The sequence below is a fragment of the Fukomys damarensis genome, unplaced genomic scaffold (genome assembly GCF_012274545.1).
Source record: "Fukomys damarensis isolate Sample0158 unplaced genomic scaffold, DMR_v1.0_HiC HiC_scaffold_32, whole genome shotgun sequence".
NCBI lineage: Eukaryota > Metazoa > Chordata > Mammalia > Rodentia > Bathyergidae > Fukomys > Fukomys damarensis.
The window spans coordinates 49,064,574-49,079,855 of NW_022900944.1; the positions used below are offsets into that span (position 1 = coordinate 49,064,574).

The following is a 15,282-nucleotide window of genomic DNA, read 5'->3' on the forward strand; positions in this document are numbered from 1 at the left end:
GATCCCTGTGGTTGATGTGTGCCCAGCGTCCTCTGGGAGGAGCAGAGTGTAGTGTTCCTCTGCTTGTGTCTGAGGAGGGCCCACGGGGTAGGGGACACACTTAAACTCTGAAACTCTGGCTGCAGAGTTGAGCCTGGGCTGAAGGAGGAAGGCTAGAACTGCAGAGGGTGGTGGTGGAGGGGAGACTGATGGCTCTGTGATCAGCTCGGGTGAGAAGTGGCTGGGGTCAGTGCTGGTGAAGACTTGAAAGTGCCCTGTAAGAGCTGAGGAGGAGTCTCAAACTCAAGATGTTTGATCTCACCCTGGGAAGATGAGTTGCTGGAATCCCAGGTGGGAATGGAACAGTGGAAGTCCCTTTTGGGCAGCTGAAGTTTGATGGGTGGGAACGGCAGGAGCTTGCCAGAGCTCATGAGTCTGGCTGAGGGGTCAGGCTGTGGGGATGGGGCCGCAAGGGTCTCCGATGGCCATTCCAGAAGGTCTGGATTGGTCTGGACCCTGGAGCCTGCAGAGCCTGTGAAAGCTGGGGAGTAGCCAGCTGAGGTCAGCCTGGGCTGCAGGATCCCCTCTGCTTCTAAGATGCACGGCTGTCCCCCAATCCCAGGCTGCTATTACCGCTGCCACAGCAAGTGCTTGAACCTCATCTCCAAGCCCTGTGTGAGCTCCAAAGTTAGCCACCAGGCTGAGTACGAGCTGAACATCTGCCCCGAGACAGGGCTGGACAGCCAGGATTACCGCTGTGCCGAGTGCCGGGCGCCCATCTCCCTGCGTGAGTGGTGGCCGGGAAAGGAGTGTGTGGCGGGGAGCTACTCCAGGGAGGGGTTTGGAGAGGGTGGTGGGAAGGCTGGTAAAGCCGAAGTACTAAATAAGGCCCTGGGACCAAGGCTGTCCCTGGCCCTTGTCTGTGGGAAGTAATGGACAGTCGCTAACAGTTTTCCACTTCCTGTGCAAACACTCTGAGTTTGAGCTATTTCATGGTTTGTCCAGGGCCTGTAAGGGGGCCCCAGTGTCTCAGTGCCCTCAGTTTGCTTATCAGGAAAGGGGACAGCAGGCCTCTACCAGAGAACTGCCAAAGGGACCCCATGAACAAACCTTAGCGAGTCTCTGGAACACTCTGCCGTGTGTTTTTTCCTAGTCTGTGACAAAAGGCCTCAGGGTCTGAGCTCAGATGAGGCGGGTCTGGAGGTTGGGACCCCCGCTGGCCTTGGGCAAGGGAGGCCAGGCCACAGGGACAGATAAAGAAGGAGGTGGCATGCCTTCACCCGACCTGACCTTGACTGACTGCTGCGCAGGGGGCGTGCCCAGTGAGGCGCGACAGTGCGACTACACGGGCCAGTACTACTGCAGCCACTGCCACTGGAACGACCTGGCCGTTATCCCTGCACGTGTTGTGCACAACTGGGACTTCGAGCCACGCAAGGTAGGGCTCCTGGGAGCTGTGGGGCTGAGTGCTGCTGAGCAGCCTGGGAGCGCATCCTGAGGTTTGGGGGAGGGTCAGGCACATCCTGAGGGGTCGTGTCGCGAGGGCGTGTCCTGCGGGGGTGGTGGCAGGCGAAGGGCGGGGCCACTCAGCGCCCCCCAGGTGTCTCGCTGCAGCATGCGCTACCTGGCTCTGATGGTGTCGCGACCAGTGCTCCGGCTCCGGGAGATCAACCCTTTGCTGTTCAACTACGTGGAGGAGCTGGTGGAGATCAGGGTGAGTGAGGCTGGGGCTGAGCCCACGTGGGGTGGGGCATTGTTCTTGGGAGGTGGGGGGACCTTGGCGGGTTGAGCCCAGGCACGATTCAGCCTTTGATATCATTTAAGTTCAAGGCGCTATAAATATGTTTGGTAGCAGTCTGATGCCAGGCATGAAGACAATTTTAAGTTTTTTAGTAGCCTCATTCAAAAAGTAAAAAGAGGCCAGGTGTGGGCCACACATCTGTGATCCCACCACACCGAAGGCTGAGGTAGGAGACTTGCTGCTAGTGGGAGGCCAGCCTGGGCTGCATAGTAAGATCCTGCTCCAAGGAACAGGTGAAGTTAATTTTAATAATACATTTTCTTGGCTGGCGATTTAGCTCAGCGGTTCGGTGGCCTGCCTTGCAAGCGCAAGGACCTGGGTTCAATCCCCGGTAACAAAAAAACAAAAAACATTTTCTTTAACCTAGTATCTCGAAAAGCTTATTTCAATAAGCAGTCCATTTTCAAAATTATCATGATGTTTTTACGGGATGTTCTTTCTTTTGCCCTATGTCTGAGTTTCAGTGTGGATTCCAAGCTCAGTCACACCAGCCACCTCTAAGTGCTTGGCAGCTAAGTGTGACTTGCAGTCACCTTTAGCCAGGAGGGAGAGTGTCTGGATGATGGGAGGTACAGTGTCTCTGAAAGTGTGCAGAAAGGGTTAGATTTTGTGGAACAGGGGAGGAGGCTGAGACAGAGCAAGTAGAATGTGGTGAGCAGGGCCTGTGAAAGCTGTGGGATGTGACTGGGATGTGAGGGAGACGTGGGTCGTGACTAGGGCTATGTCAAGTGTGCCCTGTGCTGCCCTCGGGCTCCTGGACAGAGTGACTAGAAGGAGGGCATCGTGATGGTAAATGAGTCTCAGGATCCTGTACGGCCTGGCGCTGTGATTTGAATCTGAGCTTGCCAGGAGGTCTCAGGTCTGGGACCATCCTGGGGAATGTGAGGCCACCTTCCCTGTCCTCTACTGAGTTTGCATAAACTGGAGTGTAGGTGAGTGTAGGTGAACATGACTCTCGGAAGCCAACGGGGCCGGCCCCTCAGCCTTCCAGTGTGACTGTGCCCAGGTTGTGTCCTGGCTGAGGAGCTGGCCCGCCGCTCTTGTCCACAGAAGCTGCGCCAGGACATCCTGCTCATGAAGCCGTACTTCATCACCTGCAAGGAGGCCATGGAAGCCCGGCTGCTGCTGCAGGTCAGACTGCCAGGGGCATTGGCCAGAGAAGCTCAGGACAGGAGCACCTCACCCGCAGAGGCTTCTCAATCACTTGGTGGCTGTGTGTGCCGTGCTGTGAGCAGACCGTCTCCCAGACTCTGGCACAGGAACACTAGGTCTACTGCAAACCATTATGTCCATCCACAAAAGCGTTTTCTGGTTTTCTCAGTTAGGGAAACTAAGATAATCAAGTACTGCCTGCAGCCTGTATGTGAATCTGCGTGGAGGTGGGCTGCACAGAATATGAGTGTTCAGACTCATGTATTTATTTGTTCAGTGACTCTTCTAAGACATTGGGAAGCAGGGATTTTTGCACTTGGAGAGCACCTCTCAGGTGGAGAGTGCAAGAAAAATGAGTAGTATGCCTGGGTGACGAGCACTTGGAGAAAAGACAGCTGGGTCAGGGAGACCTAGATTGTGAGGAAGTGTGGCTAGGGGAGGCAAGGAATGAGGGAAATAGGTGCGGAAAGGTGGCTGTGGCCCAGTCTCCTTCCTCAGCTTCCTGAGACTCCTTGGGACTCACATGCATGCACTATAGCCCTGAGAGTGGGAACAGCCATGGGTGGTGGTGTGAGGGGCCCTTAGCCTGTGCCCGGGATCATGACTGTGGGGACTTGGCAGCTCCAGGACCGACAGCATTTTGTGGAGAACGATGAGATGTACTCCATCCAGGACCTGCTGGATGTGCATTTGGGCCGCCTTGGCTGCTCTCTCACCGAGATCCACACACTCTTTGCCAAGCATATCAAGCTGGACTGCGAGGTGGGCCTCCCACTTCCTGCATGCTGGCTGGGATCCAGGGGGACCACAGGCCACTTCTGCTTCCAGCCCTGAGGGTTGGCCTTGGCAGAAGCAGCTCAGCTCAGTGTACCTCCCCAACCTGGCATTACCCGCCTGCTCAACTCACGTACTACTCCCTTCCCCACTGAGCTACGACTGTCTGTGCCCCAATGCCATGCTGCTCCCTCTGCCTAAGCTGGCATCACCTGCTCACTCAACCCCATGCTGTCTCCCCTCCAGCGGTGTCAGGCCAAGGGCTTCGTATGTGAGCTCTGCAGAGAGGGTGATGTGCTGTTCCCATTCGATAGCCACACATCAGTGTGCACGGACTGCTCAGCCGTCTTCCACAGGTGGGTGTGGTCTGGACCTCTTCCTCAGACTGGGTGGTGACACCTGCCCTTCAGTTGGGTGCCTCCCCTTGTCCTCAGCTGTGGCTGATCTTTCTTCTGCCCCTAAGAGACAGACAGACATTTGGGCTTCTGTTGCTTGGTTTTCCAAGCTCTTTGCTGATCCTAGATATGGAGTTAGATTTTTTTTTTTTTTTTTTTTTTATATGCTCTTTGTTTATCTTTGTATATGTTTGAAATTCTTCACTAAAAGTTTAGAGGAATTAGGAAAATTCAGGTACCGAGTATGCTTTCCGTTCCTCAATCTCTTAAATTTTCTCCAATCTTTCAACCTTTGCTTTGGTGGGTGGGGGGGTGTTGTGAGACAGGGTCTCACTATGTAGTTGAGACTGACCTGGAACTCACTGTGTAGCCCAGGCTGGTCTCGAACTCACAGCGATCCTCCTGCCTCAGCCTCCTGAGTGCTGGGATTACAGGTGTGCGCTACCACACCCTGTTGGAGTTAGATCTTGATGTCTAGTACTAAAGTTCCACTGGTACATGCTTAAAACTCCAACACTCTGGGAGACTGAGACAAGAGGGTCACAAGTGTGAGCCTAGCCTGAGCAGCTTGGTGACTCAGCAAGATCCTGTCTCAAAAAAAATGAAGCATCAGGGATGTAGGTAATGCAAAGGCCCTCAGTTTAATCCCCAGCACTGAAAAACAAAAAGTTACTCAGGATATTGAGACAGGAAGATTGAGGCCAGCCTGAGCAGCACAGTTAGACCCTATCTCAAAAACAAACAGGGGCTGGGGATTTAGCTCAGTGGTTCCAGCGCCTGCCTGCTCCCTGTGCAAGGTCCTGAGTTCCCTGGTACGAAGACAAACACACAAACAAACCTAGTGCTGTCAGCAGTTAAACACCTGCAGGGGCCTGGGGATGGGCTGCTGCAGCCTGACCATGTTGGACCAGTCCCTGAAGACCAACTCAGCCCTGCACTGGACCACAGTGCTTGCACTACTTTTCTGCATCACTGTGAAGTCACAGGGCCAGTATAGACCAGAAGTTCTCAGAGTTAGTTTCTGGTACCCTTAGTGTCTCTGTAACTTTTTCAGGTGCTCCTAAGAGAAAAGACACTATTCGCTGTTGTTCATTAAATACTTAGGTCCAAGCAAAATTAAAAGACTTAGTGGTTATCTGGAATCAGAATACACATAAATTAGAAAAAAACTTTAATGTCATTTATCAATAAGCATGATTTTTTAGTAATGTTCTGTCTGCCCTGCTGGGCCCTGCGGTAGATGGACACCATCACCCCTGTTTCTGTCCACAATGATCTTTGCCTGGCGCTGCTGTTTATCATGGCAACTGCCGAAATCCCAGTTTTGCAAAGCAGGTGGTCACAGAAAGGGGCGTAGCAAAAAGTAAAGTTGAAGCTCACCGGTACTACTGTGTTCTCTTCAAATGTGTAATAAAGCCTGCAGAGTGCCATGGACCCTCTGCAGAGACTCGGCATGCCGTGCCGTGGCGCACAGTTTGGGAGCTATGGTGGTGATGAGAAGTGGTGACAGTGGAGTCATCAGGAGCTCAGAGCCTGCTTGATTCAGCCCCTGGACTTGTGACCTGAGATACTGCATAGATGGGATGCTGGGGAATTAGAGGCCTCTTTGGCAGAGGCCAGCATTGACTTTCTGGGCAAGTGCTTGCCATCTTTGGGCCTTGAGCTCAGTCACACTTGGATGCAAACCAGGGTTATGAAAGTCTCTGTTGGTGGAGGGGTGATGGGAGAGAACTCAAGTGAGGCTGGGGAAGGTCCTGCAGTGGGATTTCATGTGTAGAACCCAGCCTGTCTTTCTGCCCCTAGGGACTGCTACTATGACAACTCTACCACGTGCCCCAAGTGTGCCCGGCTCAACCTGAGGAAACAGTCCCTCTTCCAGGAGCCTGGTCCAGACATGGATGCCTAGAGTGCTGAGAAGAGCACCAGCCCCCCACCCCTGCCATCTGGCATGCACCCTGCTGGTGTTGCCAAAGAAAGGGTATTCATTATGCTCCAGAGACCCCTGGGGCACATCCCTTGGAAGAGAAGCAGCAGTGCCCACCAGGACCATTGTTGCCTGGGTGCCTGCTGGGACCTGGGAAGCTGCACCTAGCTGGTACCCCGGTGTGCTACTTTGTATGATCTGGCCACTGTAGAACCGCTTGAGCATTGTGGCCTGGGTGACTCACCAGGGGAGGGAAGGAGGACTTCTCATCTCCTCATGGCATAGCCCTTGCTCCTGTCCAGGCAACCCTGGCCACTGGTCAGGCTGAGAATCCTGAGGGCTTCAAAGGAGTGATGAATGAGACCTGAGAAAGCCACCGGCAAACACCCGGTCTCAGCTTGAGTTTTGTCTGCCATGGTGTATGGTTTAAGCTTTGCTCAGAGGCTCCTGTTAATCCTAGTTCCTTTGGGGGATCCTGGTGATCCCTGTCTGAGGTGGTCACAGGTGTGTCCCATGCACCTGCCCTGGCCTCCTGAGGTTCTTCTGAGTCCTCAGGCTAGCAGTCCAGTGGGGTTCTTGTTCTTTGTACAATAGGCAGAGAAAGGAACATGGGAACTCGGCCAGCTAGACACCCCAGCTCCTGCTCAGGCCCAGCCCACCTAACCCTCAGGCTCTGAGCTCGACAGCCAGGGGCTTGGCCCACACAGGCGTCTTGGCCTCCAGGTGCACAGCAGGGACAGTGTCCCTTGGGAAGTTCTAGTTCAGGCAAGAAGATTGGCTGCAGTAGGCCTGGGTGGCAGACCTTGGGACCAAAGCTCTGTCTTGCTGCCACAGTGCCTGTGGAGGGGTTGGGTGGCTCGGAGAGAACCAGCCAGTGGCTTCTGGGTTAGGTGTCTGGGAGCATTTACCAAGGCAGCTCTCAGCAGGAGGTCTGGAGCCCCTGCAGGAAGACCCAGCCCAGGAGGTACGCAAGATCTTCGGTCTTCAGTGGGCCATGCTCAACTCTGCTGTTTGCACTTTACAGATTCCATAGTGAGGGGGTGTGGGAAGGGATGTTTCAGGCTTCCTAGGCTTTCATCTCTGGACAGTGGAAGTTGCTTGTATTGGTCCCTTTCCCCCTTGCCCTGGACTTGGCTGTTGACACCCACAGAGTGGGAAGAGGGAAAGGAACATCACCATTTGGTTGTTCCTTGCCTTTGGCCAAACCCAAGACGAGTCACCTCCACCAGCAGATTTCCTGCTGAGTTTACTGGTGCATTTGAGGAGTGGATGAAACAGCATCACCTCCTCCTTGCCTCAGGTGGTTTTAGGCAAGGCTCTTTTCTTTCTTGGTTTCCCCATCTGGAAAATGGGGAGCGTGGTATTGGCCAGGTGGAAGGGAGCACTTGCAGAGTCCTGTGAGGAGTGTGAAGTGAGGCTTAGCAGCTGACCTTGCTGTTTCCCCTTCCTCTGTGCAACTGAAGATGGGGTTAAAGCCAAATGCCACTTTTCTTTACCCCTAAACTGCACATTTCTCACCACTGCATCATATCTCTGTCGTACAGATGTTGCCATTCCTGAATCCTGTGTAGTTGACATTGCATTTTCCCAGTTAAAAATCACTATGTCCACAGAAAATGTTAGGCAGGTATTTGATGGGACAAAGGGTTGGTCCTTTTTTCACAATTCACCCAGGACCTTCTCCCCCAATGCTTTTCTACCCATTCCTATGGATGACGCAATCTTCAAACAGCCATATGTGTGTCTTTCCATCAGTCCACAGAACTGTAGGAAGACCCTAGGTAGGAACCAAGATGCATGGCCAGCACCTTATAGAAGAGCACGCTGAAGGTGTCCCACGGCATGGGATACCGGTTGGCTGAAGGGAGGTCCCGTCGTAACTGCGCAGTCTCCTCATTAAACTTGTTTTCTCTGGATGCTTGTGTGTGGTGAATCTGGAACAAGGCAGAGGTGGTTGACACGAGCCAGTGGTAGGCTTAGGGTTTGGAGGGAAGTAACAGTTGATTGAGAGAAGCACTGATGTTGGTGTTAGGGCAAATCTGAGTCTGCTTGGATAATGGCTAGAGTTGCTTGATTTCTCTCTGCCTTCACTGATGAGATGGGATGACTATGTAGGCCTCACGGGGTTCCTAGGATTCCAGAAAGCATTTAGCTTCAAGATTGTAGCTTCAAGGTGGCCAGCCACGCACTCACAGTCTAGATAATGACCGCCGACTGGGACTGCCTGAGAGGAGCTGGGCACACAGTTGCTTCCTGCCCTCTGTCAGAGCTCCCACAGAAGGGTGGCAGGAAGGCCTGTGGTGAGCCTCCAGCTACAACTCAGTAGCTGAAGCTGTGCTTTGTATATTAGATGAAGAGTGTAATGTTGCCCCTTTTCAGGCCATGAAAGTGTTTTGTTTCTTTTAGCGTTTGTATTTTGGCAAATTTAGGTTCACAAGAAAGTTTGTGTGATTCCAGGATTTTTTTTTCTTTTTTGGTACTGGGGATCAAACTCGGGACTTTGCGTTTGCAAGGCAGGCAACAGAACCACTGAGCTAAGTCCCCGGCCGTCCAGGATTTCTAAATTGTGATGTTTTGCCCCATTTGCTTCATTCTCTTTCCATAAACATATATTTTTCTCTGAACTATTTGACCTGAAGTTGCAGAGATGAGCTCCCTTTGGTACAAAATACTTGTGTGCTCCCCTCCCTTTTTAAATATCGTGTATCACCTCCACCTCACAGGGACCTTTCTTGTCAGGCCACAGTGCGAGTGTCAAGGGAAATTAGCATTGACACAATACTATAAAACCTGCAGCAAATATTTGAATCTAGCAAATTTTTCAAATTTCCAAATTCATTACATTCAGTTGCCCAGTGTTTTTAGGTGTTTTATTTTGTTGCGTGAGGTTTGGACCCAAAGCCTTCACACTGAATTATATCCCTGACCCTTTTTTATTTAGAGATGGTTTTGCTAAGTCACAAAGTTGCCCAGGCTGGCCTGGAATTTGTCCCTCTTTTTGTGTGGGGGGTACCGGGGATTGAACTTGGGACTTTGCACTTGCAAGGCAGGCAGTGGAACCATTGAGCTAAATCCTCACACCCAGGACTGGAATTTGTGATCCTCCTGCCTCAGCCTCATAGAGGCTGGAATTACAGGGATGTGCCACCATGCCCCATTTAGTTTTCCTTAATGTGACAAAGCACTGGTATTTTTGAAAAAAACTATTTAGCACTAGAAATTGAATCTAGGAGCCTCACAAATGCAAGTATTCCACCACTGAGCTATACCCCGAGCTCCCAAAATAATTATTCTGAAGAATGCCCCCTCCCCAACTCCATTTGGGTTTGTCCCATGCTAGATTCAAGCTTTTCAATTCTGGCAGGACTTTGACCGCAGTGATGCGATTTCCTGCTTGGTGTGCCCAGGAAACACATAAGGTTGCTTTGTTCTGTTGCTGGTACTTGGCCAAGCTGGTGTTGCCAGGTATCTGTACTACTGTATAGGGATACCATTTATTCCTATCATTAAGAAGTGAATTGCGGGGACTGTATAAATATTGTTGCTACTCAAACGTCCACTGATGGTTCTTGTCTAACTCAATTATTATGATGCCAAGTGGGGATCGACTAATTCTATCACTCCATCTGCATCAATATGTTGACAATTATATGGAAGAGCTTTCCCTTCTGTATCTGTTTACTCAAGTTCCTATTTTACTCAAAGGTTGTTTTTACTCATTTTGATGCCCAAATTGTTCCAGATTTAGCCACTGGGAGCTTCCGACCATTTTCCTGCATTGTCCTGGTGTGGCCCTCTCATTCTGTAGGTGCTTATATACTTTCTAGTATGGGAAGGAGTCCTAGCCCTTACATCAGCCATTTCTCCAGGGAGCTGTTTGCTTTTATGGATAATGCTGTTAGTAACCGAGATGTAGGTATTGGGTGTGCTCACTGGCACTGGGTGTCACTGCTTGCAGCTTCTTTCAGTGGAGAGCCAGGAAATGGTGCCTCCTGCACTGTTCCCTTTCTTTTTTTTTTTTTTTTGGTACTGAAGATCAAACTCAGGGCCTTGCACTTACAAGACAGGTGGCAGCACGAGCTAAATCCCTGGCACTGTCGTTTTTTTTCACGTTTTATTTCTTGTTTTTTTGAGACAGGGTCTCACTATGTAGTTACAGCTGATTTTGAAATAGTTGACAGTCTTTCTGCCTCAGGCTCCTGAGTGCTGGGATTAGAGGCGTGCACCACCACATCTAACCCTTCTCGTTTGTCTTTACACGGTACTTTGTTTTACACCATCACCACAAAGCTCAGCCTTTCCCTTTGTCACGTGTGTAATTCCCTTCCTTCATAGTGAAAGCCTGACTCCATTATCCGTTATCCATTTACTTCATTTGAGGATCCACAACATCGCTAAACCATGCTTCTGTGGGAAAGAAATTATTTACTACCAGGAATTGAACTCAGGACCTTGCACGTGTGAGGCAGGCGTGATACCAGTGTGCTAAATCCCCAGCCCTGCTTTTGTTTGAGACAGGGTCTCATTATGTAGTCCAGGCTGGCTTTGAACTCGTGATTGTCCTGCCTCATCCTTCTGAGTGTTGGGATTACAGGTGTGTGCCACCACACCCAGCTAGGTTTAATATTTGATTAGAGTTCTTGTTTGTTTTTAGTTTGAAGACATTTAGTCAAACTATGGTGTTCAAATCTATTTGCATGTTTCTTCCCCTTCGCTGTGGCTCTTCATCTGAATTACAATTCATGCATCTCAAGTTATGTCCTATTTCCCTGTCCTTGTTTGCTTTTCTGATATATTAATATGGTTTCAAATGTCATTACAAAAAAGATGGCAGCTTCTTCCCATTCCTTTGATCATTTCTGCTCCACACCCCATAGCCAACTAGTCTCTTTAGACTCTGCTTTCTCCTGTTTCATTTTATACAAAGAAAATACATATCTTCTCCTTTTTTTCCACAAAAGGCAGCATACTGTAATCTCTTGCATATAGCGTTTTTCACTTCCTAGTATATCTTGGAAATCACATCCAAGATAAGAGACCTTAATATTATTAAGAGCCCTTATTATTATTTTTTGGTACCGGGGATTGAACTTGGGACCTTGCACTTGTGTAGCAGGCAGTGGAATCACTGAACGAATCCCTGGCCCAAGCCCTTATTATTTTTGCCATAATTTACATCTGTATTGCATTGTGTGGAATTACTATTTCTCATTTGACCACTTTCTATCTAACACTCAGCCTAACTTTTGCAGTTACAAACAAGGCTGCAATGAATAACTTCTTTTGTGGGGGGATCGAACTCTGGACCTTGTGCTTTCGAGGCAGGCGGCAGAACCACTGAGCTAAATCCCTGGCCCCAGTAATAACTTTTGCACATGTTTTCTTTTGTTGAAAACGCACCTGCAGGGCACAATCCTAAAATGGGGCTGCTGCGTCAAATCTATTTCTTAGTGTTAAATGCCTCATCCATAAAGAGTTGTAATATTTTAAATTCTGATCACATCAGAATTGCACTAGCCTTCAGCCTCACCAAAAAACATGTTGTCCTACTTCTTTTTTAAATAAGCGGGTCTCAATAAATAAATAAATAAATGAGTGGGTCTCATTATGTTGCCCATGCTGGCCTCAGCTCACCGTCCTCCTGCCTCTACCTCTCAAAACAGCTGGGACTACAGGTACATGCCACTGGACCTGGCTCATACTTGACATTTGCAGGATGAGAAATGACATGTAGTTTTAATTTTTTTTTCTAATTATAGTGATACCTCAGTTTACAAACAATTCTATGATTCTGGTCACAAACGGAAGTGGACAAGAATTGAATCAAATTTCCCCATATGGCCAATATTGAACCAGTGGACTGGATTTAAAATTTTGAGACAGGGTCTTGCAGAATTACGCAGTGTGGCCTCAGAATGGCCAACCTGCTGTCTTAGCCTCCCTAGTAGCTGGGATTGTAGGCATGTGCTACCACACCCAATTGCTTCACACTTTTATATGGTCAAATTGATTAGTATTTTATTTCACCTGGATTTCTAGTCCTAGAAAACTTTTCCCTACATGCAGGCTAAAGAGGCATTCACTACAGAGCACAATGGGGTGCACCTGTAGTCAAAATTCCTAGGGAACAAAGGTGAGAGGATTGCTTGAGTCCAGGAGTTTAGGGCCAGCTGGGTAACAGTTAAATCTCACCTCTGCTGAGCGTTGTGGCACACGCCTGTAATCCCAGCACTCAGGAGGCTGAGGCAGAAGGATTGCTGTGAGTTCGAGACTAGCTTGGGAGGCACACGCCTAATCCCAGCACTCAGGAGGCTGAGGCAGAAGGATTGCTGTGAGTTCGAGACTAGCTTGGGCTACATAGGGAGTTCCAGGTTAGTCTCAACTACATAGTGAGACCATCTCAAAACAAAACAAATCTCATCTCTAAAAAAGTATCTTTTTTCAGTACTTGCATGGTTTCATGTTTACATTTAAATCCCTAGTCTGTTTGGAGTTTTTCTTTTGAGACATGGTCTTGTTATGTAGTTCAGCCTGGCCTTAAAATCATGGTGATCTTCCTGCCATGGGATCCAGAGTGTTGGAATTGCATGCATGCACCACCATGCCCAGATTTTTTAAAAAAAATTTTTCCCAGTATTGGAGATTGCATTTAGGGCCTTTGTACTGAATTATATCCCCAGCTCTTAAAAAATAAATTTAAAAAAATTTTTTTTCCGAGAACATCTTACTAAGTCACTGAGTTGCCCAGTCTGACCTTGAATTTGTGATTGTTAGCCTCTTACAATGCTAGGATTATGGGCATGAATGACCTTTCATGTATGCGATCTTTTAAAAAGACATTTAAGTAAAATTTTAGATAGCCAGGTGTGGTAGTGCACACCTGTAATCCCAGCACTTGGGATGCTGAGGCAGCAGTACTGCCTTGAGTTAGAGGCCAGTCTGGGATACATAGTTCAAGGTGAGCCTGAACAAATAGCAAGACCCTGTAGCAAGAAAAAATTAATGACAAATTTTGATATTTCCAAGTGTCAAAACAGAAATACTAGCACCAAGGTTTTCAGGGACATTAAATACCTGAAAGCAGAGAGGCTTGGCTACATCTCAGCTGTCGAGGTCATCATTGAGTTTTGAGCTTTACTTGGGTTAACTTTTGGTTATATTGAAGGACTCAAAAACAAGTTTTTTCTAGACTTGGGCAGTTCGCCTCCTCAAGAAGGCCCTCCCCCATAGTTGTAACTCCTTGTTTTGGTACAGATAAAATTAACAACTATGTCCCATAAATACAGGTTATGACACCCTGTTCTCATGATTCATAAGGCTCTGTCTTCTTTCAAGGCTAATTTACAAAATTGCCCTTGTCCTGTTTCATGTAAAGTCACTTGCTACATCACTATAAATGTCAGCCCCTTTGTCCAAATATATAAAAACTGGAGTTTCTCCTTTGTTCTTCATTCTTCCTTTGGACATTAGTCCATTGAGCTGGTGCTCACCTAAAATTAAAGTCCTTCTGTTTCCCATTGGTCTCTCCTGTCTCTTAAATTCTGCAACAATACAGTACACTAAAATACAATTTATGATAGTTACTCTGAATGACACTTCTCACTGTATAATTCTCTGTAGTGGTGTATTGCATCGATTGTTTTGACACTTTCAGCTTCCAGTCATCATCAGGGCTGTTACTAACAAGGACTTGCAAACCAGCCTCCATTGAGATAAGGTTAGGGACAATTTTATGGTCAGCAAGTGGAGGGCATGGGAAGCATCTCCACCCTCCTCCTCTCCTGCTGCCATTCCTATTCCTGCTGTATCAGTTCCTCATTTGAGAGATCTCTGTGGGTTGCAGCAAATGGCCCATATCAGCCTCTACTTCCAGGTCACATTTTTGGTAAGGGGAACAATGTTGTATTGAAGCTGTGTAGTGGTATATGTGAAAAATTCTGGGAGTGAACACCCTCTGGCCAAATCTTCCACACGCTCATTACTGCTGGTTTGACCAAGCTACTTCAATGTCGTCCATAGTTCCTCTTGCTGGAGATTTAGCTCAGCTGCACAGTGCCTACCTGGCAAATGTTAAGGTCCTGAGATCGATCCCCAATACCGGAAAAACAAAAAAACCCCAAAACGTTAAGTTTCTCCTGAATGAGTGATACTCAGAGGCACATTTCACTGGCTCTGGTCTTTAAGCTATATGGTCAAGAAGCGCTCCATGTTTTCTATTATGGTACTTCGGTGGTGACTCAACCGAGAAGCTCTTGAGGGAGAGGCTACTTGCGACGTTGTTCTTTTTCATTATTATATTGGATCATGGCCACTCAGGCTACAGGACCTAAGGCCTTTGGAATTTGAGCAATTTCATTCTTCTTGAATGGTCTCAACACTTCTAATTTCATGTGGGGGGTAAGTGCTTTCCACTCCCTTTTCGAATTAGGGGCAACAGTTGTATGTATAAGTCGTTTCCCAGGCATTTCTGCCTCGGAAATGTAATGTCACAGTAGTCTTGGGAAAGAGAAAATGAGGCTGCGCGGAGAAGTCCCCCAGAGTTGCAGCAGGCTGCCCGGCCTCACTGCCCAGAAACAAGTGGATTCATGGTCCAGTCGTGGGTGGCCGCGTGGACCTCTTTAAAGTCAATTAGCTTCCAAATCCCTGACAGCACATTAAAAAACGGCCTGGACTCCTGTGGCTCTGGAGAAAACCCAACCAACCGACCACAAAGTTTCATGCAGGAGAACCACGCAGAAAGCTATGTACCAAAGGAGTTCCTTTGGTCGCGAGACATCCTAGCACCGAAAACCTGGGAACTCCTCAGAAGGACTGCCGACGCAAGCGGGAGTGGCTGAACTCTAGCATTCGTTTTTGTGGACCTCTTCCTATGGAGGAGTCCGGAGATAGGTGTCAGGGTCAATGCCAGATTTAAAAAAAAAAAAAAAAAAATGAAGGCGTCGCTTGGCCCCCTGGCGCCTAGGCTAAATCAGTTGCTCGGGTTTTCCCGCTCAATTTTCTGCCCTGCAGAGGAAAGCTCCTAACCAGACCCTTAAACAGGCGATGAAATGGACACCCACAAAGAGGGCCCCATCCTACGCCGCTGGCCCACTGCGCATGCGCAAATTTTGCTGCGCCAGCGCCTGCTGCCCGGGGCGTGGCACACTGTCCCTCGAAGCGGCTGCTCTGTGCTGCGCGTGCGCGCTTTTGGGCGCCGCGAGGTCAGGTGATGTCTCATCGTCTGATGGCCTTGGCCGGCAGTCGGGCGGTGGTCGGGC

At 48.9% G+C, this 15,282-nt stretch overlaps 3 protein-coding genes across 5 annotated transcripts in view; 2 read left to right on the top strand and 1 right to left on the bottom strand.

Moving 5' to 3' along the window:
- Def8 (differentially expressed in FDCP 8 homolog) overlaps positions 1-8,108 on the top strand; it is a 16,104-nt gene extending 7,996 nt beyond the window's left edge. The window contains exons 6-12 of one of the 3 annotated variants that reach the window (XM_033757838.1): positions 713-766; positions 1,290-1,417; positions 1,580-1,693; positions 2,831-2,911; positions 3,554-3,694; positions 3,953-4,062; positions 5,905-8,108. In XM_033757838.1, the coding sequence (XP_033613729.1) occupies positions 713-766; positions 1,290-1,417; positions 1,580-1,693; positions 2,831-2,911; positions 3,554-3,694; positions 3,953-4,062; positions 5,905-6,007 (731 nt within the window). In that variant the 3' untranslated portion in view covers positions 6,008-8,108. Of the gene's footprint in view, positions 1-601; positions 767-1,289; positions 1,418-1,548; positions 1,694-2,830; positions 2,912-3,553; positions 3,695-3,952; positions 4,063-5,904 lie in introns of those variants that run through there. The other 2 variants (XM_010627597.3, XM_033757839.1) reach the window with 2 other exon arrangements.
- Positions 8,109-14,188: 6,080 nt separating this feature from the next.
- On the bottom strand, positions 14,189-14,490 carry Cenpbd1 (CENPB DNA-binding domain containing 1). The gene is given in 2 exon segments (XM_010627599.2): positions 14,189-14,307; positions 14,310-14,490. Coding segments are annotated over 2 exon segments (300 nt in total).
- Positions 14,491-15,067: 577 nt separating this feature from the next.
- LOC104864598 (AFG3-like protein 1) overlaps positions 15,068-15,282 on the top strand; it is a 34,002-nt gene continuing 33,787 nt past the window's right edge. The window contains exon 1 of the mRNA XM_010627635.3: positions 15,068-15,230. Coding sequence (XP_010625937.1) covers positions 15,068-15,230 — 163 coding nt within the window. The remainder of the gene's footprint in view (positions 15,231-15,282) is intronic.